Here is a 24681-nt window from a genome sequence, read left to right as displayed (position 1 = left end):
GAGGTTATAACTAGAATGGAGTGGACGATCTCAGCATCCAGTATGTGATTCCAGTTTTCAGGAGATCATTCCAGAATCTAGAGTATGATTCCAGTATGCAACAGATGAATTCAGTACTCATAGCAAATAAGTATAGTAGCCAGTCGATAATTCTAATATCAACTACATAACTCCAGTATCCAATGGACGATTCCATTATCCAATCTATGATTCTAGTAATTTGTTATTTTGTGCAGTATATGCTTTTCCACATTTATGATTTACATTTTTGCAGGATTTTATATAGGCTGAATTTCCTGCGGTATATGAAGCTATGGCAACTGTTAATTTTATTGTAGCCCCGGCGGTTTAGATATACCTAAGAGAATGTATCTTTCCACGAGTATGAAAGCAAGCCACTGTAGCCAATAGTAAACTAGTTTCAACTCTGGCAGTCTGCCTTGAATGAAACCGATCTTTCTTCTGCTTACCAATGAAGTTAACATTCTCTAATGTATTAACTTTTCATTTTTACGATGATAAATTAACAAAGTTCATCTCCTGATTTTCTTTAAAAAAATGAAAGAAGTGTTTTTATGTCGCTAATACCATGCAAACAGATCATATTAAATTGATAGTTTTAGTTTAATGTTTTCCTCCACCTCTTGATTAATTTATCCGATATATAAAACCACCTCTTAGTCAATGCTAAATTTGAAGTTCTTATAACGAGACCACATTTTTTACTGTTTCAATATACCTACTAAGATATCTCAAATATATCAACCAAACTATTTATGAGGCAAGATAAGTAGGGAGAGTACTTTCTTCGGACTTAGGATGGAGCCAGGCATGTAGATGTAGCATTCGAGTTGCACATTAAATAGGTAAAATGAAGAACGGTTCAAACAAGATTATTATATTTTATTATAAAAAAAATTATATTATATTATTTTAATGTATATTATTATTACATTATATTTTAAAATAAAGAAAGAAATGTATATGATATTTTTTTATAATTCTACCCCAGTGAATTCTTGTTTTGGTAACCCATCCATATAACATTTACTGAATAAATATGCAGTTTCCAATCCATTCCCACCTTTTGTATTGCTGCAAGCAGCAAAAGCTACTTTAGCGTCACCTATAAAGTTATCGCCAAAGTTAATCATAGCTTCTTTATTTAAAGTACCATCTTGTCTTATTAAACCCAGTTGTAAATAACAACAGAAGAGGAAATGTTTTAATACATCATCATCGGCAATCTTTTTATTCATTAAGTCAATTATTAATGTACGTTCGATGTTTGCTTCTTTCTCACATTTAATAATAACGTTTTTGAATAGTGCTTCTGTTTGTGGAGTGTACAACTATTAAAAAAAGTGTATAAAAATTAGGAATTTTCAAATAAATCTATAAATACCTTGCTAACAACTACACCAAAAAGTGTTAATAAAATTAAAGATTTCATTTTTAACTTTTTTGGTTTAAGAATGTTTATTAATTGAACGAATGATGCGTACTGATTGTTTCTTTGTGTTTGTTGAAGGTTAAACTAACTGATAAAAAGTGGTTGAATTGTTATCGTGAGTTGTGTTTTATATTTTTAAAATTGAAACAAAGAAGTATTGTTTATAGATTTTATTTATTTGTTATTGATACTTTTAGAACTTATAAAAGATTTACAAAGGATGTTTGTAATCGGCGGGGAGATGTTGCAAATAACATTTGTAAATGTTGTATGCAAGTTCCGGGCCATTGCCCGTCTTTCCCTTGCATTGTCTCATGGCGGTGAGAGAGTCGGTGTTTCTATGAACGTCCTTCTTCATGTGTTCCGCATCAACGGTACCATCTTCGTTCATCCAGTGGATTTTCTTAAACATGCAGAACAAATAATCCTTGAGGTGTTGATCGTCGTCATCAAAATGCTTATTTTTTCTCATATCAGTGATCTTTTCGTGAGCAACTTTGCTAGTGGTTTCGCATTCTGTTGAGATAGCCCTCAATTTGGCTATTTCATCAGCAGTAATGGCCTGTAAGGTTATTTATTAACAACTAAATAATAAGAAATTTAATTTTTTTACCTCATCAGCTATAGCCGCAGCAATAACGGCAACAAGAACGATTAAGTATTTCATTTTCGTTGACTTCAATACAACCGATCTTTTAAGATTCTTGGATGTAATTGGTTTTCAATAAAGTATCAACTCGTATTTATACCAAGTTTGAACATCAGTTAAATTCATTCCATTTTTTAAATCCTAAATTGATATGTTTTGGTTTACTAAAAGTAAAATTACATAACGAGTTTTGATAGGAAAATTACAATCTAATCATTTCTTGCAAAAATATTGATTGGACTTAAATAAACATGCTTAATAATCTTGTTAAGCAAAATGATACTTATTTCTTTTAATAAAAGTCTTTTATTAAATTCTATATTATTCGATAAGTTATTAAAATTTAAAAAAAAATAATAAGCTTTTAATAAATGTGAGGAGTAAATAAACACTTAAACATGTTTATTATGACTCTTGTTCTAATTTGAAAAATGTTCGCCATCGAAAAACAACTTCAGTAAATATTTGCTTCTCTCCACGTGATGCTCTCAAATTTGCCCTGATTTACCAAACACATGTGGATATTTTTTCTGACCTTTAACAGGAGTTTGACGTGAAATTATTCAATTGGATCGTACAGCAAGTTATTTTCTTTGTCATATTCTTCTGCACCTCTCCAAAGAAGAATTTGAAAAATAAAGAACCAACGATTGAAAAATATGTCATGAATCCCATGTTAGCCATGAATCTCAATATTAATAAAACAATCACATGCTTGTGATTCTCACGACGCTAAATAAATAAAAGTACTGTCAAAATGGTTCAGAAAGCAAGAATCGTTTGATAACGAGAACTTGCTCGTAGAGAATTAGACTAAACAATAGATACAGCTTGTAGTAGACTGTAGCTGATAAAAGACTAGATAATTGTAGTGGAAGACGAGATATTGAATTCTAGATATTACTGGTAGAAAAATGCTTATTGTTTGCAGCAGACTGGATATTGTTACTACAACACTAAATTTTTCTTGTAGAAGACTGGATACTGCTGGGAAAGACTAGATACTGCTTGGGCATTAACAATACTAGCAAAAGAAAAGCTACTGCTTGCAAAAGACTACACACTGCCTACTGAAGAATAAATATTGCTGGTGGAGGACTAAATGTTATAGAAGACTATTTTATGTTATTATTATTCACGGAAAATTGCTTACTGCTTTGTAGCATATAGCATATTATCGATAGAAGACTAAATTCTGCTCCAAGAACACTAGATAAAGTTGGCAATGTCTTGATACTGTTTGTAGAACACTGACTTTGTTAGTAAAAACAAGATATTGCTTGGAAAAAACTATACATGGCCGTCTGAAGACCAGATACTGCCAGTGGAAGACTAAATATTATAGAAGACTAGATATTAACTGCAGAAGACCACTTACTACTTTGTAGCAAACTGTATATTGCTAATAAAAGAGTAAATTCTGCTCGTAGAATACTAAACATTGCTGGCAAAGGCTAGATACTGGTTGGAGAACACTGACACTGCCAGAAAAAGATAAGATATTGGTTGCAATGGATTACACACTGCCAATAGAAGTCTGGATATTATAGAAAACTAGATATACTTGCAGAAAACTACTTACTCCTTTGTTGCAGACTGGATACTGCTAATAAAAGACTAAATTTTGTTAGTAAAACACAAGACGCAGCCGACAAAGACTAAATATTGGTTGTAAAACACTGACACTGCTATCAGAAGTTATGATACTATTTGCAATAAACTGTACACTGCCATCAGAAGGACTCATAGAGAATCATAGAAGACTAGATATTAATTGCAGAAAGCTACTTCCTGCTTTGTAGAAGACTGCATATTCCTAATAGAAGATTAAATTCAACTCGTAGAATACTAGGCACAAGACAAAGACTAATTACTGGTTGCAGAACACTGACACTGCTAGCAAAAGACATGATACCGCTTGCAATAGACTATATACTGCTGGAAGAAGACTACTTATTGCTAGTGGAGACTACTAGATTACTGAACACTTGATTTACTGCTTTGTGGCAATCTGGACATTTTTAATAGAACTAAATTCTGCACGTGGAACACTAGACAATGCTGGCAATGACTATATCTGGGTTGTAATAGAGTAGATATTACCTCCAAAATATTTGTTACTACTCACAGAATACTAGACACTGCTAATAAAGGGCAGGCCTTCGAACTTTCAAGAACCCGCAACCATGTTTTTTTTAGGTATATTTTAATTAGCACAAATAAAAGAATTTAAACCATCTGTAATTAATAAATAACAAGAAGCACATCAAAGATGGACCAGATTTTCAAGCAGAGCTAATCATACAAATGAAATGTTACATTTTAACCACCAAGAACTCGATCATTTCAACTTTTAAAACACCAACGTATTTTTTATTAGAATCTGCACTCTGTTTAGTATATCTTATGCAAATTTCATTATTCCAACTCAATTCTAAAAATTTTTATATTTTATAACACCGAACACCTTAATTATAGGTGACAACATTTTCATATCAACTTTGGTAACACATCTTTTTTCAAAATCAACCTACTTTATAAAATAATTAAATTTTATAAAATTTATAATCCTAAGTTAACTTTTAACGAAGTAACATAATACTTTGAGACTTTAAATTATTGTTGTTGTTTGATACTTTTTTACTTGGTTAGAAATTAATATCAAATAGTTTCATTAAATATACAAACACATTAATTACTATAAAAACAAAACGAATTTATTCATTTTTCTTTACAAAGTTGTTTTGAAACCGACAGGCAAATTAAGTTTATAACATACAAACATAGAAAACGCAGTTTCAGGCCCAGTTGAACCATGTTTATCGATACACGGTTTCATTGCTTTCTCAGCAATTGGATCTTTGGAGGCGAAAGATAAAACGTTGTCCTTGATGATTGTCCCATCAGAATTTTGCAACCCCAATTTTTGGAAAATGCAGTAAATGTACTCTTTAAGACGAGAATCGTCCTCAATTTGGTTCACCCTCATCTTTTCCAGTACCTTTTCAGATACATGCGTTTGCGCAACACAGGTATCACTAAATTTCTTTAATTTTATTTTATCTTCATCTGTTAAAACCTAGAGAAATATTTTATTATTTTTTAATTTTTAAGGATAAATTTAATACTTACCGCAGCGCTTGCTACGCTAATAATAAGTGTTAAAACTAAGATGTACTTCATTCTTTTTGAAATTTTGGTGAAATGTAACTAATGCATTTTTTTCCCAACACGAATCGTTTATATATCAATGCAAAGTAACAAGAATAACACAAAGATAAATGTTGATAAAATTAAAAAAATATTGAGATAATTTTGTTTTTTTGTTGTGTTAATGGTGTAGTAATTGGAGTTTATAAAAATAAACTGTTTATGATTTATTCATTTATTTATTCATTGCGATAATTTTTTTAATATCAAAATATTTATAACCATTAATTATTTATAATGGGTATTTGTAATCGGCTGGAAGATGTTGCATGTAACATTTGTAAATATTGTATGCATGTTCGGCTGGGGTGCTACCTCCCGTTCCTTTGCAGGCTTTCATGGCTTCAGCGCTTTTTTTGTTGTCTTGGATATCTTTCTTGATATTATCTTTTTGAACGACACCCTCATCGTCCATCCAGTGGAGTTTCTTGAAAACGCAGAACATATATTCCTTGAGGTGTTCATCGTTGTCGTCGAAATGTTTATTTCTGAATTCAGAGATTTTTTCATGGGCAACCTTACTGCTGGTTTCGCATTCAGAGGTCAAAGTTTTCAATTTTTGAATCTGATCGGCAGAGTAGATCTGAAATAATATTTATATAATTTATGTAATTTAATATAATAATATTTTTTTACATCATCTGCAGCGACCGCAGCAATAACTGCAATAAGAACAAAGATGAATTTCATTTTCCGTCGGTTTTCAACTGAACTGTTCGATATAGACGTTTAGTTGTAACTGATTTTCCTTAAAGAATCCGCTCGTATTTATACAAAGATGCACTAAAGTCTTTTAGATATCCATTTTTTTCGTGCATCTTTAATGTTCAAAACAAATTACATAACGAATTTTAATTAGATAATAATACACAGACAAGGATTTATTATTGATATGATTTAAACGAAACTTATTTTTCATTTTCTTTTCATCTAATCACTAAAATAGAGTGACAATCATAAAACAAATAAACCATTTAATAATAGAAATATTACAAATATGTATAATACGATTAAATAGGGCTTAAATTTATTTTAAGCATTCACACGATAATTTTGTTGGTTAAATATTTGTTTAAACTCACTTAATGATTAATAAAGAATTTGAAATGTGAAATGTCTCAATGGTTTAAGAATAAGCATCTATATACAGATCTTTTAATTAGAAACGTTTTTAAGAATTTTCCAAATTTTTTATTATGTTTAAAAATTAATATCTCAAGAAGTTAACCGTATGTTGACAATTATTTCTGCCGTTGAAAAGCCTATAATTGGAATTAAACATTTCAAAAAATTCAAATTTAAAAATATTTGTTTATCCTAAAAAATGAGAAAATGTCTTTAATAATCAATATCTCAAAAACTAAAAGATATTTTGAAAATCTGTTACTTTCATTGGAAAGCTTATAATTTATATTACACATACTGATAATTTGATAAGAATTTATTGAAACTACGATTTATTACGATTTTTTGAATATTTGTTTCTCCTAAAAAATGAGAGGATTGCACCATTATGTTTAATAATCAATATCTCAAAAAGTAAAAGCTATTTTGAAAATTCTTTACTTTCATTGGAAAGCCTACAATTTATATTACAAATGTTGATAATTTGATAAGAACTTATTGAACCTTCGACTTATTGTGATTTTTTTTAAATGATTAAAAATATCTGTTTGTCCTAAAAAATGATAAAATGCCCCGTTATATTTAATTATCAATATCTCAAAAACTAAAAGCTTCTTCGAAAATCCTTTACTTTCATTGCAAAGCTTATAATTTGTATTGCAATTGCTGATAATTTGGTTAGAATTTATTGAAACTACGATTTACTATGATTTTTGAAAAATATTAGTTTATCCTAAAAAAATGAGAAAATGCATCATTACGTTTAATGATCAATATCTCAAAAACTAAAAGATATTTTGAAAACCTGTTTCTTTCATTGGAAAGCTTATAATTTATATTACAAATGCTGATAATTTGATAAGATTTTATTGAAGCTAAGATTTACTATGATTTTTTGGATAATATTTGTTTATCCTAAAAAATGAGAGATTGCACCATTACGTTTAATGATCAATATCTCAAAAGCTAAAAGATATTTTGAAAATCTGTTTCTTTCATTAGATAGCTTATAATTTGTATTACAAATGCTGATAATTTGAAAAGATTTTATTGAAGTTAAGATTTACTATGATTTTTTGGATAATATTTGTTTATCCTAAAAAATGAGAGATTGCACCATTACGTTTAATGATCAATATCTCAAAAGCTACAAGATATTTTGAAAATCTGTTTCTTTCATTGGATAGCTTATAATTTGTATCACAAATGCTGATAATTTGATAAGAATTTATTGACACTACGATTTATTATGATTTTTTGAAAATATCTGTTTATCCAATAAAATGAGAAAATGCCCCATTACGTTTAATAATTAATATCTCAAAAACTAAAAGATGTTTTGAAAATCCGTTACTTTCATTGGAAAGCTTATAATTTATATTACAAATGCTGATAATTTGATAAGAATTTATTAACACTACGATTTATTATGATTTTTTGAAAATATGTGTTTATTCAATAAAATGAGAAAATGCCCCATTACGTTTAATAATCAATATCTCAATAACTAAAAGATGTTTTGAAAATCCGTTTCTTTCATTGGATAGCTTATAATTTGTATTACAAATGCTGATAATTGTGTAATAATTTATTGAACCTTCGACTTATTGTGATTTTTGAAACTGATTAAAAATATCTGTTTGTCCTAAAAAATGAAAAAATGCTCCGTTATGTTTAATTATCAATATCTCAAAAACTAAAAGCTGTTTTGAAAATCCGTTACTTTCATTGGAAAGCTTATAATTAGTATTGCAAATGCTGATAATTTGATAGCAATTTATTGAAATTTCGATTTATTATGATTTTTCAAATTGATTGAAAATATTTGTTTATCCTACAAAATGATAAAATGCATCATTACGTTTATTGATCAATATCTCAAAAACTAAAAGCTATTTTGAAAATCCGTTACTTTTATTGGAAAGCTTATAATTTATATTACAAATGCTGATAATTTGATAAGAATTTATTGAAGCTACGAAATACTATGATTTTTTGAATAATATTTGTTTATCCTAAAAATGAGAGATTGCACCATTACGTTTAATGATCAATATCTCAAAAACTAAACGATATTTTGAAAATCCGATACTTTCATTGGGAAGCTTATAATTAGTATCGTAAAAGTTAATAATTTCATAAGAATCTATTAAAACTACAATTTAATACGATTTTTTGAATTTAATTGTAAATAATTGTCTATACCGAAAAATTAGAAAGATTCAAAAAGATATTTTGAAAATCCGTTTTTTAGTAGTTGTTTAGCGTCGCTTCTGTAGATTAATTCGTTGTTTGTCCATTCTTTTTAACGTGTACTTTGGCTTCCTTATATTTGGTCAATAACAATATTTAATGAATTCATAAAACCGTCGAGTTGACGCATTCATTTGCATTAGAACTTCATAAATTGTCAACATATATTTTTATACATCAACGTGGAATGATAGTGTCCCTCAAAAAGCGGTTATTACACCGGAAGTGCTTCAAATTTCGTTTTAATATTTTATCTATTACATTTTTTAACATTGTTATTAAAAATTTTTTTTTTAATTTTTCTTCATTTCCAAATGAATAAGATGAAATAGTTGTGTCTATTGAATAAGATTATAGAAATGTTTATCTAGCACATATTGCGACTCATAAAATACACTGAGATAGAGACCGTTAACGCGTATATAAGAAAGCATAAAATAAACCGAAATTATCAGTTTGAAACGACAAGTTAAAGAAGAAAAAATCTTTTAAACGACATGAAATTATTTTTTCTTGTTTTAGTTTTAATAGTTATCGTGGCTAATGGATACGTGAGTAACTCGTAAGTTGTTTCTTTCTAAAATTTGATCTCTCACTAACTTCTCCAGTATCTCAGCGACGAACAAAAAGCGAAAATTAAAGAGATTACGACGCGTTGTATAGAACAAACGGGAGTCGACCCAAATGTGCTCCTTCAAACGAAGCGAGGCGTATTCACGGAAGATCCAAAATTAAAGAGCTTTTTATTTTGTTCGTTCACCAACAGTGGGATTCAAGATTCGAAAGGTGCGATTCAAGAAGATGTTGTTAAATCGATATACCGAGCGGAACCTAGAGCCATTCAGGCTTTTCAACCTTGTTTTGGAAAAACCGGAGAAGACGGATTAATCATAGCTTATGAAACGTTTAAATGTTTTAGAACGAATTTACCTGAAGATTTAAAATTAATGCTTTAATTATCTTTTTATTTTAATTTATTGTTGTATTAAGATTAATTTTATTTATTGTTTCTTTTTTGTTTAAGATTAAAAATTACTTGATAGCATCGTAATGGCTATTTCCAAACAAAAATAAATCCTGGTGTTTTCTTTAACCTCGATAACCTTTCGAGAAACGATGTTCGAATCGTATGACACCATCCCACCAAAATCAGTTGCTAATCAACACTTACATAATATTAATATATAAGGTTATCTTGTGCATGGACGTCGAAAGAATTATCTAATCACCTTTTAAAAAAACGATTGCAAATTAAAAAAAATTTAATTACATACTAAATCAAAACTACATAATTCAACAACTTAAGTTTATAGCCCTCCTTTAAATTTGGCAGGGAGGTTGCCTTTAAAGCACTTGTACACATCATAAGCTGTTTCGGTTGGTGAGTTTCCACGTTTGTCGTAACATTGAGATATCGCATTCAAAGCGATTTCGCTTCGCCCGAGGTCCTTCTTCAAAGTCTCCAAGTTTACAGTTCCCTTCTCATCAACAAATCCTAACTTTAGGAAAGTGCAAGCGATGTATTCCTTTAGATCCGGGTCGTCTAGTAACTCGCCACTTCTCCATTTATTAAGCGCTTCTTGTTTTACGTTTGTTTCCCCTATACACTCTTTACTAATTTTTATTACTTCAACTAGACGTTCATCCGAAAAAAACTAAATTAAAAAAATAAGAGAAAATAAAAAAATACATTCATTAAATGTGTTTACTTACGGGATGTTGATTTGCTGAAACAGCAATAACAAATAATGATAATAAAGTTGAGATGGTTTTCATGGTTTTTTGAAATTAACTAAGGAATGCGTGTTAGTAAGGAAAGTTATAGAGTTTTATATTATTTCTTATCAAATCTAAAACGAAATTTTTGATTAGTTTGCATTTAAGAAATAATATAAAAATCGGTAATCGGTATTTTACTTAAATTTCTTCATATTAAGCAAAATTAATGCATCCTATTTATCTAATATATTTGCAAATAAAGACGGAACTATAATAAACTATAGTTAATCTCATCCACAAACTACCGTAACTTAAACCACTTTGCACCCAAACGCAACAATTGTCGCAAAAACCACCCTGCTAGTTATAGAGGCTGCAAAGTAGCAGTTGAACTTTAAAAACATCGAAATGACAAGAACCAAAAGAATCCTCATAACCCACATTGATAAAATACAAGAAACTGGGAGATCAAAATAGTAACTGCAAACTGCCAACTTCTCAGTCGTAAATGATAAAACACGAACTATGCGAAGCAAAGAGTGGACTATTACTGTTAGACTTGATAAGTAACTTGGTGGACTAATCCTACCAACAACAAAGGTGCCAGCAAGAAAACCATTGGCTATTAGTCTTCGTTTCATGACCTTAAATACCAATGGGTTGCTACATCATAGCGTCTGTTGCTCGATATAACATAACAATACCCAAATTAGACAGTTTCATGCTTAGAGGCGACTTTAACTGTGAAAACATGTATTGGGAAACTGTGAAATCCACTTATAAACTTTAAATACTATTAATCTGTCTTACTTTAATCTGTCTTTAATACTAAGTCTTTCTAGATATAATGCTTTGATTAGGTGTACTTCAAATCTCCATCATGTCTGCATCATGACTCTATTTAATTTCAATGCTGCATCTCTTAAATACATCAAGATTTTTCAAGACACATTCACATTAAATCGGCATTAATTGTTAAAGATTTGAAATTGGCATCAAATCTCTATTATTCCTACTTACTTTATACATATATTAAGTTTCCATCAAGTGTCTTCTCTGTGACTCTGCAGCGTCACAACTGCATTAAAACTACAATTACTAATACGTATTACTAATCTCTGTCATGACTCGATTAAGTCGGCATCAAAATTGCGTCAAAATTTCTTCAAGGTTTCAGAAAATATTCATAAAATTCATATGAAATCTGCATTTTGCAGTCATCGAGCATCATGTTTCCAATACGCCTTCAAAAATACATTCAGTTATCCTTTATTTAATCTGCTTTAAATCTCTATCATATATCAAGTTATCAAATCTGCCTAAAGACAACCTCAAAAATTTACATCATATTTGCATCAAGACTGTCAAGACTTCTTCAAAGTTGCATAAAATCACCTTATTAAATTTGCATCAAGTTTTGGAAGCCTTCATTAAACCTCCTACAGGCTGTATCAAATTATCATCTCATCTGTATCTAGAAACCATGTGAATCATCTATGGATAATGTCATTACTATATTTCCCTTAAGTTAAATCTGTGCAAAGTCATCATTAAGACTGCATTATATTTCTATCTGGGCTGCATCAAAACTGCTTCTGGAGTTGCGTCAAGACTCCTTCAAAGTTGCAGAAAGTTTCGGCACAGTTTGTGTCATTTTTTCAAATATGCATCGATTCTTCATTATACTTCTGATATGATAGATACGTTATACTTTGATCCAATCTACTTTAAGTCTCCATCATGTATGTAATCAACCAGCTCCGTATAAAATCTACAACATCTCTCACCAAGTTGTCACCATGTTTCTGTTAAATCAATTCTGTTCGTAACCTATACTCCACCAAATCTGCAAGAGATCTCTATTGGGTCTGTATCAGTGCTGCATCTAGGAACGGGTCAAGATTTCCTCAAAATTGTGCATAATCTCCATAAAGTCTTTATTAAATCTGCATTGTCTTTGAAATCAGCATCAAATCTCCATTATTCCTCCTGAAAAACGAATTTTTTCAACCGCCATCAATTTTAATCACCATTACTGCATCAACACTTCATGAAGTGTGCGTCAAAACTGCAATTAAAAGCGTATGAAAGCTTTAAAGGAAAAATGCATCTATTATACGTCAAGACTCCTTCAAAGTTGCAGAAAATTTCTTTATTAAATTTGCGTCAAGTTTTTGAAGCCTTCATTAAACCTCCACTAGACCGCATCAAATTATCATCTTATCTGTATCTAGAAACCATGTGAATCATCTATGTAATGTCTTTATCATGTTTCCCTTAAGTTAAATTTGTGCAAAGTCTTCATTAAGAAATTATATTTCTATCTGGGCTGCGTCAACATTGCTTCTAGAATTGCATAAAGACTCCTTCAAGGTTGCAGAAAGTTTCGGTGCAGTTTATGTTATGTATTGAAATATGCACCGATTCTTTGTTATGCTTCTGACATGATAAATATATTATACTTTAATCCAATCTACTTTAAGTCTCAGTATGTAATTAAGCAGCTCTATATAAAGCCCACAATGTCTCTTGCCAAGTTATTTCTATTAAATCAATTCTGTTCATAACCAATGATCATCAAATCTTCATGATATCTCTATTGGGTCTGTATCAATACTGATTAAGATTAAGATTTCTTCAAGATTGTGGATAATCTCCATAGAGTGCATTATGTATTATGTCTTTGAAATAAGGATCAAATCTCCATTACTCCTCCTCACTTAACGAGTGCTTTCAACTTTAAGTATCTACCATTACTGCATCAACAGTCCATGAAGTGTGCGTCAAAACTGCATCAATACTGCACCTAAGAGCGCATGAAATCTTTAAAGGTTTATAAAAGGCAATCAGCTTTCATCAAGTTTGGCTCAATATCACATTACTTACATCTCTATTCGATCTGCATCATTACTGTACTTTCAAGACTCCTTTAAGATCGCAGTAAATTTCTATGTAGTTCTTATTAAGTCAGCATTATATCTTTAAAATCTGCATCAAATCTCAAATATTTCTCCTTACTAAACAGATGCATCAAGACTCAATCAAGTCTCCACTAAGACTATATCATATTTCAATCGAGTGCATCAAAACTTCTTTAAGATTGCAAAAAACACCATGCTTTAAATACTAATTGTATTAAACCTGCATCAAATCTGTTTCAAAACTTCCATATGCTTATGCCATGATAGATGCATTATACCTCAACCAAGTTTGCTTTAAATCTTTATCATAATTTCATCAGTCTACATTTAGATAATTTGCATGAAGTCTACATCATGTATACTTCAAGCCTACACCATATTTCTATGACGTTGAGATTATTCAGAATCAATTATGCATATATTTCTGTCTGGTCTGCATCAACACTACAGTTAGAGGCGTGTCAAGTCTACTCGATATTTACATCAAGTCAATAGCGAGTCTTTCTTAAAATATCTCCAAAAACATAGCACCGAGTAGAAGATGAACTTCAACAGGTGCATTTATTTAATATGAGTTGAGTGTATGTTGTGTCAAGATCGATTCCAATGTAAATAAGAGACAGATACTGCTTCCTGAATCACTATAAAAGTGACAATTTTGCCGTTGTGGGAACTAAAGGAATACATTTATCGGGTTCAGGATGTCACATTTTCTCTTTGTTGTATTAATAATATATAAAGACGATCATGTCGATGAATGGTGATGAATCCGAAATAATCGCGCGCACTTTGGCCTTGGAGCTGTCATGTAACGAAGAGGTAAAAGTTACTGTTTAAAATTTACAAATATTAGTTTGCATTTATTAATAATTAAATTTAATAATAAATAAAACGATAATAAATTGCATAAGTATTGAGAAACATGATAAAAGCTAATGATTTATTTTGTATTTTTTAAAGATAACATAAATAGATAGTAAAAAAATATATTATCTTATTTTTTAAATCACTAACCGTAATGATCCGGTTGTTTGCAGAATTATAATTTACCGCAATTACTGATAGATTACGTCTATACAATTTCCTATATTCATTAGAATGGAAATATATGCAATAGATCCTTTGTTACTGTATTTATTTCTTATAAAATACAATATCATTAGTGGTTGCTTAAGTTATATAAACTTAAGCCGGTTAAATAATAAGGTTTCTTCAAGGTTATCATAAACGCCAATTTTAATAATAATCAGATTTTTATTTATAGATTTACTCTTTAACTTGTTAAACTAATGTGATTCGGAGTAGAGTTCCAATAACATTTATAAATGTTATACGCTTTTTCATTATTGTCTTTTCCAGTTTGACCGTTGCATTTACCGATGACCGTTTTTATTTCTTCAGCTGTTAAATCCCCGGATATTTTAGCTTTTATAACAGTTTCTTGCAAGTCACCACTTTCATTCATAAATCCAACCTTTTTAAAGAAACAAAATACGAATTCGGCCACTTTGGGATCATCTACAAATTCACCTTGACGACTTTTTTGAATTGCTTCCGCGTTTGCACCTGTTGCAGCTAAGCAATCTTTAAAATATCCTTTTACTTTATTTTTTTGTTCTTCGGTTAAACACTAAAAAATTTTTATTTACATTAGAAAATATTTCAAATTAACTTTTATTGAACTTACCTGAACCGATGCAATAATTAAACAGGCACAAACGATTAAAATGAAGAATTTCATTTTTTTTTTTGGTTGCGATATCTTCAGGTGTGTATTAGATATGTTTAAAGTAAAGCAAGAGTTTGATAGTCTTTTATAGTGATCGGAAGGTCGTAGATGATAGGTAGGTAAAGAACTAAGTCCAAAGATCGACGTGTTAGTTTCTTATGAAATCAAGGTCGCGTAATTTTTTTTAATGTTATTAATGATACTCTTCTCTTATTATTAAAGTGCGGATTTATAAGCATAAAAAAATTGAAAATATGAGCTTAAAATAGCTCAAAAGTTTTTGAAAATAAGCTTATAAAATGGCATTACATTTTTAAAAAGCATTAAAAAAAAGCATAAAAAAGCATAAAAAGCGTCGTTCTACCTTCAACTCAAATTAGTGTATATGTATATATTTTTTCTTTTTAGTTTGTTAGGGACATTTATTAATTTTTATTTGTTTAGGCTCGTCATTTTTTATATTTTTCTCGTTTTTTACTTATCGGCCACGATAATTGTTTCAGGTTGAATTTAATTTAGATTTATTATTACTTTATTTATTTTATTTTGTTTTTTTTTTATATTTTTTTTGTGTATGGGATTTCCAGGAAGACCAGGACGCCATAATTTGGCTTACTGATGGAAATACCCTTTGGCAAACTCTATACTTAGTTATTTTAATGTATTACTTATATTGTAGTATTCTTTTATGCCAATAAACTATTATTATTATTATTATTATTAAAAACAAATACTAAAAATAAAAATTAAAAATACTAGTCGTGACTGAACAAACCAATAATTAACTGTTTCTCTAAATTATTAACAGAAAATCTCATTCTTCTATCACTTAGTACATATTTTAGGCGGGAAAAGCTACGTTCAACGTCCACACTGATGAGCAGGGCATATTTTCAATTTAGGAATAATGGTGGCATCTATGTATAGCAAGATCTTCAACCAGATTTCTTTGAATAGCACTTGCTACTTGATATAACATTTTATATTTTATATTTTTATTTAAAACTTAGTTAATTTATTAAAAATTATTTTTACCGAAGCGCCATGTATGTACAGGGTGGGCAAATTTGGGTGTTATTATAGGCTATCTCAGAAACTATAAGAGATACGAAAAAAGTAGGTGCCATGTCTTGGTCTCTTTTTCCGAGACTAATCTAATCCCGCAAAGACCAAATCTCAATCTTCTTTTGTTTTTAAGTTATAGCCGAAAAGTCAAATTTTAACGATTTCAAAAAATGCTCATATTTCGTTTATTTTTGAAATTAGAGAAATAGGGTTAATACATTCTACAGGCACTTTTTTGAGTAGAATATACTGCCGTTAAAAAATTTTAAATATAGCTGATAATTTTTGAGATATAACATAAAGTTGTATTTTTTTAAATATAAACTATAGTTGATTATGATGTTATTGAAAAGAGCATATTTTTAGCTTTCCAATGATATATCGCACGCATGATGTATCTCCAGAAAATAAGCGTTATTTTTCAATTTTTAAATAGTAATGATTAAAATTCAAATTTTTAATTACAGTAGGCGAGCAAAATGCTAAATGCTACTTAGTTACTATAGCAACGTGAGTTTACTTGTCATTATATTCATGAATTTTACGAAATAAGTTTCCCGTTTAAGAAGTTCCGCATTATCTTTAAATAAAATGATAAAATTAAATATAGAATATATTGGAGTCCGCTTTGAAGATGATACATAAGTCTTCATGTATATCAATGGAAAGTCCGCTCCCAGTTTATAATCTCTAATTTTCCTCTATCTCACCCAATTTCAAAAGAAAAGATTGCTGATATAAAAAAACTTCTAAATCTTATGTTTGGGGAAAACTGGGAAAATACTAGCGAAGATTTCATTCATTGATTCCGAACTGTTCTAACCGTACAACCAGTGTTTAGTAAAAGAAGATGACAGTTTGTGACTGTTTAGTTTCCGAAGTTGTCCATATTTAATTATTCATTAATTAATATATTTCTTGTATTTTTAATAAACAAATTTTACTTGCTAACCATTTTTTATTGGTGAACAAAGTCAGGGATAAGATGATGAGAAATTTGAATTAACTATTCAAAGTTTTTATTCGTTGGTACAAAACCAACTTTATTCTGTCATATTCGTGCAAAACCATACATTATAGCCACTAGGTAGTATTTATTGTCCGGACACACCTACTATAATCAAAATTTTGAACCATGACACTTACTATTTTGGAATTGAAAATTAACGCTTATTTTCTGTAAAGACACCATACATGCGATACATCATTGGAAAGCTAAAAGTATGCTCTTTTCAGTAACATCATAATCAAGTATAGTTCGTATTTAAAAAAACACAACTTTGTGTTGTATCTCAAAAATCATGAAGTATGTTTAAAATTTTTCAACAGCAGTATATTCTACTTAAAAAAGTGTCTTAAGAACGTATCAACCCCATTTCTCTAATTTGAAAAATAAACGTAATATGAGCATTTTTTGAAATTAGGAAAATTTGACTTTTTGGCTATAACTTAAAAACAAAAGAATATAGAGGTTTGCGGGATTGGATTAGTCTCGAAAAAAGAGACCGGGAGATGGCACCTACTTTTTTCGTATCTCTTATAGTTTCTGAGATAGCCTATAATAACACCCAAATTTGCCCACCCTGTACATTTGAAGCCTCTTTCCTAAAATTTTCAATTATATCCATATTGCCTGGGAAGCAGATTCCGGAAACTCCAATATAATTTCCTTAAAAGAGTCAAAATGGTCAGCATAATTGCGGCAGCATCTAGCAATGTGCCCCATCTTGCAATAACCGGTTCAGGAGGAAGTGATACACCCGGCATTCTTTCTCGATATAATTGAACTCTTAAAAAAGCTTTTATGAAAACTTTCTTTCCAGTTTTGATCAAAGTATTTACCAAAGGAAACTGTGCTCGAATAGTTTCAGCAACACGGCTAAGTCCATGTGCTAAACATGTACAATGGATCAGGTTTTCATAAAAAACTTTAAAATTTTTATGAGCTTTTAGCATGTAAGGAGCCGCCTCAGAAAGCATTAGTAATATTTTTTTACTTGGAGCTTTTTTTACTTCGGGACTTGGCATAAAGAATTTCGTTAATTCATCGTGAATGAGTCTCGTTTGTACAGGTGATGGCCTCGTATCCATTCGATAACGGTTGGTCTAACTTTGGACATTGTCTTAAACAATATATAAACGTACACTTTAATCCCGGATTCTCACCTTTTTGAGCTTTTACCATATACTGCAGTACGCAGTGCTTAGTGAAGATGGGTAATAAAATCTGATTATTTATCGCAGTAAAAGTACACAATTTGCGAAAAATATGCCATCAATGATAAAAAAATGCATAAAATAAACGCTAAAAAAATATATGCATTAAAATTGAAAATAGGCAAAATGACACAAAAAAAAACATTAAGCAGGAGCATTAATTTATTGTAATTCGTGTATACAGGGGGTGTCCCGCAACGATTGTACAAAACTGCATTAGCGTATTCTATGATCAAAAATAAACAAAAAAAGCCTAATAAACATAGGTCCGAAAATGGACCATTTTCGAGATATTCAAAGATTTAGTTTCATAAGTTGATATTGTTAACATCATGAATTTAAATTTGTTTTTATAATAATTAAGTCGTTACTATGATTACGATAAGTTGTCTAATCAAAAAAATATAATAATACTTCACGAAATTATTATTTTACTATTTAATTTAATAAAACTATTAAGTATGGCTCCTATTAATTACTCCAAGGAAGAGATGGCGGATATGGTGAATTGTTACGGACTAGCTGATGGAAATGCGTCGTTAGCAGCTCGTCATTACGCGCAAAGGTTCCCGAACAGACGATTGCCTAATAGTCACACCTTTAGCAGACTATTTCTCATATTATAAGAAACGGGAAGCGTAACCCACAGCCATTCCACGGAGAGACATTACACAAGGCCGGTGGAATTACAAGAAGCAGTTTTGAGAAGAGTTGATGAAAATGCCTCAACCAGCATTAGAAGAATTTCTGTACAAGAAAACATTAACAAAACAACCGTTCACCCCATTTTAAGGGAGCAGTTGCTTTATCCTTATCATTACAACACCGTTCAAGCTCTAACAGAAAATGATGGCGAAAAAAGAGAGATTTTTTGTAGGTGGGCCATACAGGAAGAGGTAGTAAACGTCGACTTTCCCATAAACATTGTATTTACGGATGAAGCAACATTTACTCAAAGCGGAATTTTTAATATTCATAATGCGCACGTTTGGAGCGATGAAAATCCCCATGCAATACTAGAAACTCATCATCAGTGGCGATTCAGTGTTAATGTATGGGCTGGAGTTATAGGTGATCAGTTATTAGGTCCATTTTTTCTTCCAAAGAGATTGACAGCCGATGCCTACATACATTTTTTACAAAATGACCTTACAGAGGCATTTGATGAATTACCTCAACAAATTCTAGAAGGTTGCTACTTTATGCACGATGGAGCACCAGCACATTATGCACGCGCTACTCGAGCATACTTAAATAACAGATTTGGCAATAAGTGGATTGGCCGAGGAGATCCTGTCCCGTGGCCACCTCGTTCACCAGATTTAAATCCGTTAGATTTTTGGTTTTGGGGACAAATTGTTTATTCTGAAGACGTTCAAAATGTGCAGGATTTGAAGAATGAAATTAGTAACGCATTTGACACAGTAAAACAAATTCCTGGTATCTTTGAACGCATTAGAAGTTCATTTAGAAAACGTATCCATTTGTGTTTAGAAGTAAATGGTGCGCATATTGAACATTTATTATGACATGAATCTTTTCCAATTTGTTAAATATTCGTTGTTTTTATGCTGGTTGAACGATTTTCTTCGACAATCTTTGTTACTTGTTTTGTTAAATTATTAATGAACGGTATTAATTAACTTAATATTATCTTATTATTTATTAAACTTTATCTTAACCATCGTAACCATGGTAATCATATAATTACTGCATCTAAATCGTTAGAAGATGTTTACAATAGGTCAGCTTATGAAACTAAAACTTTAAATATCTCGAAATTGGTCCATTTTCGGATCTATGTTTATTAGACTATTCTTGTCTGTTTTCGATCAGAGAATACGCTGATGCAGTATTGTACAATCGTTGCGGGACATCCTGTATATATGGTTAAAATTGCTCTACCATCAAAAATTACTTATAGCATTATCGCTACAAATCCGCACATTCCTTATTATTATTTTGTCTCATTTTCAATACTAAATTATTTTAGTGTTGCAATATTTTATTCAATTATTACACGAAGTATCTTGGGGACAGGTTATAATTTATGATTAGTAAGCAAATTTAGCGAAAATAGCTGTTTTTTTGCGGAGAGAGATTTAACTTTTGATTTTGAATAGTAGAAGAAGAAATGAATTTATATTTATACCTAAGGTAGAAACGACTAAAAAAGTTATTGCCCAAACGATACAATGTTATTTGGATGTTCATCGGAACATTAAACAGTCATGGAAAAAACAAGTTAATCAAATAAGAAATAGTTGTCAGAAGGCTAATAATATGAGTAGAGTTGGGTTCGAGTTAGCGTTCGGGATCGGTTTGGGTTAGGTTGGGTTTACAATTGCACCTTAAGATATCAAACAAGGAGGTACTTATGGGCGGTGATCTAAATGCCAAAATGGTAGACATAAAGGTTATTTTCCATTTTATGGCAGAGAATCTCGTGAATAATTTAACACGGTTATGCAACAGGATAATCAAGAGTTAAACCAGTTAAAGGCTATAAGCGAAACCTTGTGTATTGGTGGAACAAAGATATCGTCAAAAAAAGGAAAGAATGTGTTAGCGCTCAAAGAATCACACGAGTAAGAGGAGCGACACAAAGAAGAGAGGATTTTATGTAGAGAATCTGAGGGATGAAACGGCGGTTAAATTAATTGCATAAGCCGACAACCTCGTTATCGTGGTTAAGAGCAAGCGTGCAACACAACTGGAAGACAGAGCGACATACGCCGTCAATGGAGTGGTAAAGACTTTGAAATAAGTTGGTTTGAAGGTGGCAGCCCACAAGACTGAAATTGTGCTCCTTCAAATTAGAAGACAGCTGCTTAACGTGAACCTGGAGGTCAACAGCACAATAATTACCATCGCTGATGCAGGTAACTCAGTAAGACCTACGTATCAACCTGGATCGAGACATTAGAATGACAAGACATGTATCAAAGATCTTGAATAAGCCTCAAAACCTAAACTTTTTGATTAGAGTAATGGTATTGGAGGCCCCGTGCTTCGAAGAAAACGACTACTGGCAACAATAGTTTAATCGGCAACTATTACTCTTAAAATACAATCAATAGAAGACGGCAGCAATATCCACCTACTGGTGGAAGAATTAACGGATTTATTCAAGAGAGGAAACGACAAAACAGAAACTAGAATAAGGTTAATATCGAAATTGAAGAAAACATCAGAGAAACGGAAAAAAAATACAGGCTTTAAGTGGGCATGGAATTTTCAGGGCAATGGTAAATAAAGTAATGGGAGTAAAGGAAGAGTATGGCAGGCAGGGAACAGATAAGTAAATAAGTGGAAAACGTATATTTCCGGCGCATTGGGTGAGAAGCTTCCAGGTGCGTGGAAACAGGTAAAAGTGTGGAGATAGAGAGAAACAAAGAGAGAGAGGGGGAAGGGTTTTAGTAGCTATCTGATCTCAGGAGGGAACCTAACTCGATACTATTTGACTCCATGACATCAAAAGGTCGAATGTCTGTTAAAGAAAGTTCTTAACCCCATCTATAAGTTCCAACGGCTTGGGTTCGTGATAGGTTGGATTGTAGGCGAATTTTATGTCGCTAAGCTTATACTAGTATAAGTAAGTTTTAATTAATTATGTAATAATGCTATACTAAGTTTTATGATGCATAAGTTTATGGTACTATGTAGTACAAAATCAACACGTAAGTTTTATGATGCATAAGTTTATGGTACTATGTAGTACAAAATCAACACGTAATTTATTTGGTTCCCTAATTCTGATTTTAAAAATTAAATTTTATAAAGACTATTAATTGGTGACCTCGACTTGATCTTTAAAGCAGTTGACTTCAATTCAGAAAAAATAAGAATTTTGCCTGAAGAGTCTGAATTTCAATTTATATTATTAGATTTTAAAAATCTTTTTCATCTTTCAAAATTGGATATTAAGACATATCACAAACTGAAATCGAATCTATTATTAAACCTTTCGAATTTGATTTTTAAGCGAAGCTTTTGGATTGAAAGTAGACAAAAACCACTTCAATACCATTTTTCAGTATTTTAATCATCGATTACGATTTATTTCTTTGGAGGATCGTTTTCAGGTGCGTTATAGACATATCTCGTCTGCCTGAAATGTGGAAACAATAAATAAAATTCGAATCTCATTGGTAATGTCAATCCAGATGATAACATTAATATAGAACCAGTTTCATATACAAAATTGCCACCTTTTTGGATTTCAAATCCAAAAATCTGGTTATCTCAAATTGAGGCACATTTTAGTATATCCAAAATTACTTTTGATAAAACAAAATATAATTTAGTAATTACAAATTTACCTCCAGAAATCTTTGTTAGTTTTTATAATACTATTTACCACAACAAGATATGTATAATTTTTTAGTTTATCAACTAGTGAAGAAAAACGTCTCTACGAGTTACTTTTCGGAGCTGAAATGGAAAACCCAAAATCCTCTGATTTTTAGAGAGCTGTGTTAAATATTGTAGATGGTACACAAATGGTCAGTCAAGACCTCCTACGAAAATTGTGGAAACGAAGATTACCACAAACGATTTCTGTAGCGTTACTTGTCTAAGGTAACTAAAATACTAGCGAACTTTTACAGATAGCAGATAAAGTTTGGGAATCTAGTAACACACAAACATATTCTTCACAAAAAATCTTTCAAATTAATACTTTTAATCAAAATCTAACTTCATCTTATCAACTTCAATCCAATTCAAACCAATTTGGTTTATTAAAAGCTTTTTCAGACTTTAATATTAATTGCCAAAAAATGCTTCAAAACATCATTCAGAAGCAGTTAAATATGGAGTCCTAACTTCATTTATTGCACAATCAATTACAAGACAGAAATTATGCGATCTAATTTTTGTCAAAATTGTCGACACTGACGTAATAGATCTCGTTCAAATTCCTGAACTAGACATGTTTCGCTCTAACGACCTTCTGTATTTCATAAATGTCTTTTTTCTACGACTCTTGTTTTTACCATTGCAGATGTGACACATCCTATTATTAGTGCTGACTTTCTTCACAAATTTGGGATTATAGTAGATATTGGAAATCGTAGATTAATTGATACTATGACTAGTTTAGCCACTTCAGGTTGCTCTTGTTAAATTTTCACCACAGTTGTTTTCTATCGAACCCAATACACTCGTCTTTTAAAACAATTTTCAAATTTATTTTCTGCGCCTCACTTTCCCTTCTTGTCAAACATTCTGTTCAACATCGAATAATTACGCTACAAAGACTATTTGAAAGACGGATCTTGCGCAAGATATATCGACCAATACAAGATGATGCCAGAAGGTGGGGAATAAAAATGATGCACAAATTGGAACATCCCATAGATGGTGCAGACATCACAGACATAAAAGCATTGGATGATGTGATGGAGGACTTATACGAAACTGGAAGCAAGCCAAAATCCGCAGAGAACTGTAGTACTGAAAGAAGAAGAAGAAATTTATTCAGAGTGATTCCAGACATTTTCCTGAAAACTAGAGTCTTGACAGTGGATCGTTCGTACAGTCAATGCAATTAAAATTTTTACCTCTCCTCCTCCTATGGCGTTTTATAGCCCAAATCGTGCCTTGGCCTCCTTCAATCTGCCTCTCCACTCCGTCCTATCCAGAGTTACTCTCTTCCAAGTCCGCACTCCCATCCACGTCCTTGCATCTTCTTCCACCGCGTCCTTGAAGATGCGTATCAGCAAGAAGTTAGTAAGTTGCCTCTTTCCACTACCATTTCTCTTATGACGTATTCTAGGGCTATGTTGAAAAGAGTCGGGGTCAACCCATTTCCTTATTTCAGACTTTGTGTTATTTTAAAAGCGTCGGTTACCCGTCCCTGTACACGAACGAGTCTGTCATTGTTGCTTTTGTCAGCCTACTAAGTTTGGCAGAGATTCCCATCTTATACAAGATATTATAGAGCTTCTCGTTGTGTATACTGTCGTATGCCTGACGAAAATCAACAAAGATGTTGTAGACATCTACGTGGTGGTCCCAAGCTTTCCTCAGTACTTGTTTCACCGTGAAGATCTGATCGGTGGTTGATCTGTCTTGCATGAACCAATGGTATACAGTATACACCAATCAGGGTCTTTGTGACAGATTTCAGTCTGTTGATATCCCTCGATATTTAGAGCTTCTCAGCTTGTCACCCTGTTTATGTATGGGATATATTATGCCCCTTTTCCACTCGCTTCTTGCTCCCATATTTTTCCCCTCGCCTCGTCTAAACTTTTTTTACTGATCGAACTTGCTTTCTAATTCTAGAATCCAATCAGAACTTTGATTGCAGAAGTTTCCAGTGTTGCCAGTATAA

The 24681-nt window shown here is 31.3% G+C and overlaps 3 protein-coding genes across 6 annotated transcripts in view; 1 reads left to right on the top strand and 2 right to left on the bottom strand.

Moving 5' to 3' along the window:
• The window catches only part of LOC111423611 (Calbindin 53E), a 145091-nt gene that overhangs the window by 74636 nt on the left and 45774 nt on the right, over positions 1-24681 (top strand). The window lies entirely within an intron of this gene.
• Positions 5472-10481, bottom strand: LOC111427684 (uncharacterized). The gene is made up of 4 exons (XM_023062958.2): positions 10404-10481; positions 10005-10345; positions 5949-6042; positions 5472-5895 (listed from the first exon to the last, which is right to left on the bottom strand). The coding sequence occupies exons 1-4, from the start codon at positions 10464-10466 to the stop codon at positions 5545-5547; spliced, it is 849 nt and encodes a 282-aa protein (XP_022918726.2). The 5' UTR covers positions 10467-10481; the 3' UTR covers positions 5472-5544.
• On the bottom strand, positions 14449-15162 carry LOC111423886 (B2 protein-like). Its single transcript, XM_023057304.2, has 2 exons — positions 15018-15162; positions 14449-14960 (listed from the first exon to the last, which is right to left on the bottom strand). The coding sequence occupies exons 1-2, from the start codon at positions 15069-15071 to the stop codon at positions 14604-14606; spliced, it is 411 nt and encodes a 136-aa protein (XP_022913072.1). The 5' UTR covers positions 15072-15162; the 3' UTR covers positions 14449-14603.

Source organism: Onthophagus taurus, chromosome 7, assembly GCF_036711975.1.
Source record: "Onthophagus taurus isolate NC chromosome 7, IU_Otau_3.0, whole genome shotgun sequence".
Lineage (NCBI taxonomy): Eukaryota > Metazoa > Arthropoda > Insecta > Coleoptera > Scarabaeidae > Onthophagus > Onthophagus taurus.
This window is presented reverse-complemented; position numbering and strand designations above follow the sequence as displayed.

Bases quoted from the DNA above. Each gene is read 5' to 3' on its own strand.
- LOC111427684 (XM_023062958.2), bottom strand. From the start codon at position 10,466: ATGAAAACCATCTCAACTTTATTATCATTATTTGTTATTGCTGTTTCA. The intron at 10,346-10,403 runs GTAAGTAAACAC...TTTTTAATTTAG, and splicing joins TTTCAGCAAATCAACATCCC to TTTTTTTCGGATGAACGTCT. The intron at 5,896-5,948 runs GTAAAAAAATAT...ATATTATTTCAG, and splicing joins CTGCGGTCGCTGCAGATGAT to ATCTACTCTGCCGATCAGAT.
- LOC111423886 (XM_023057304.2), bottom strand. From the start codon at position 15,071: ATGAAATTCTTCATTTTAATCGTTTGTGCCTGTTTAATTATTGCATCG. The intron at 14,961-15,017 runs GTAAGTTCAATA...AAAATTTTTTAG, and splicing joins TAATTATTGCATCGGTTCAG to TGTTTAACCGAAGAACAAAA.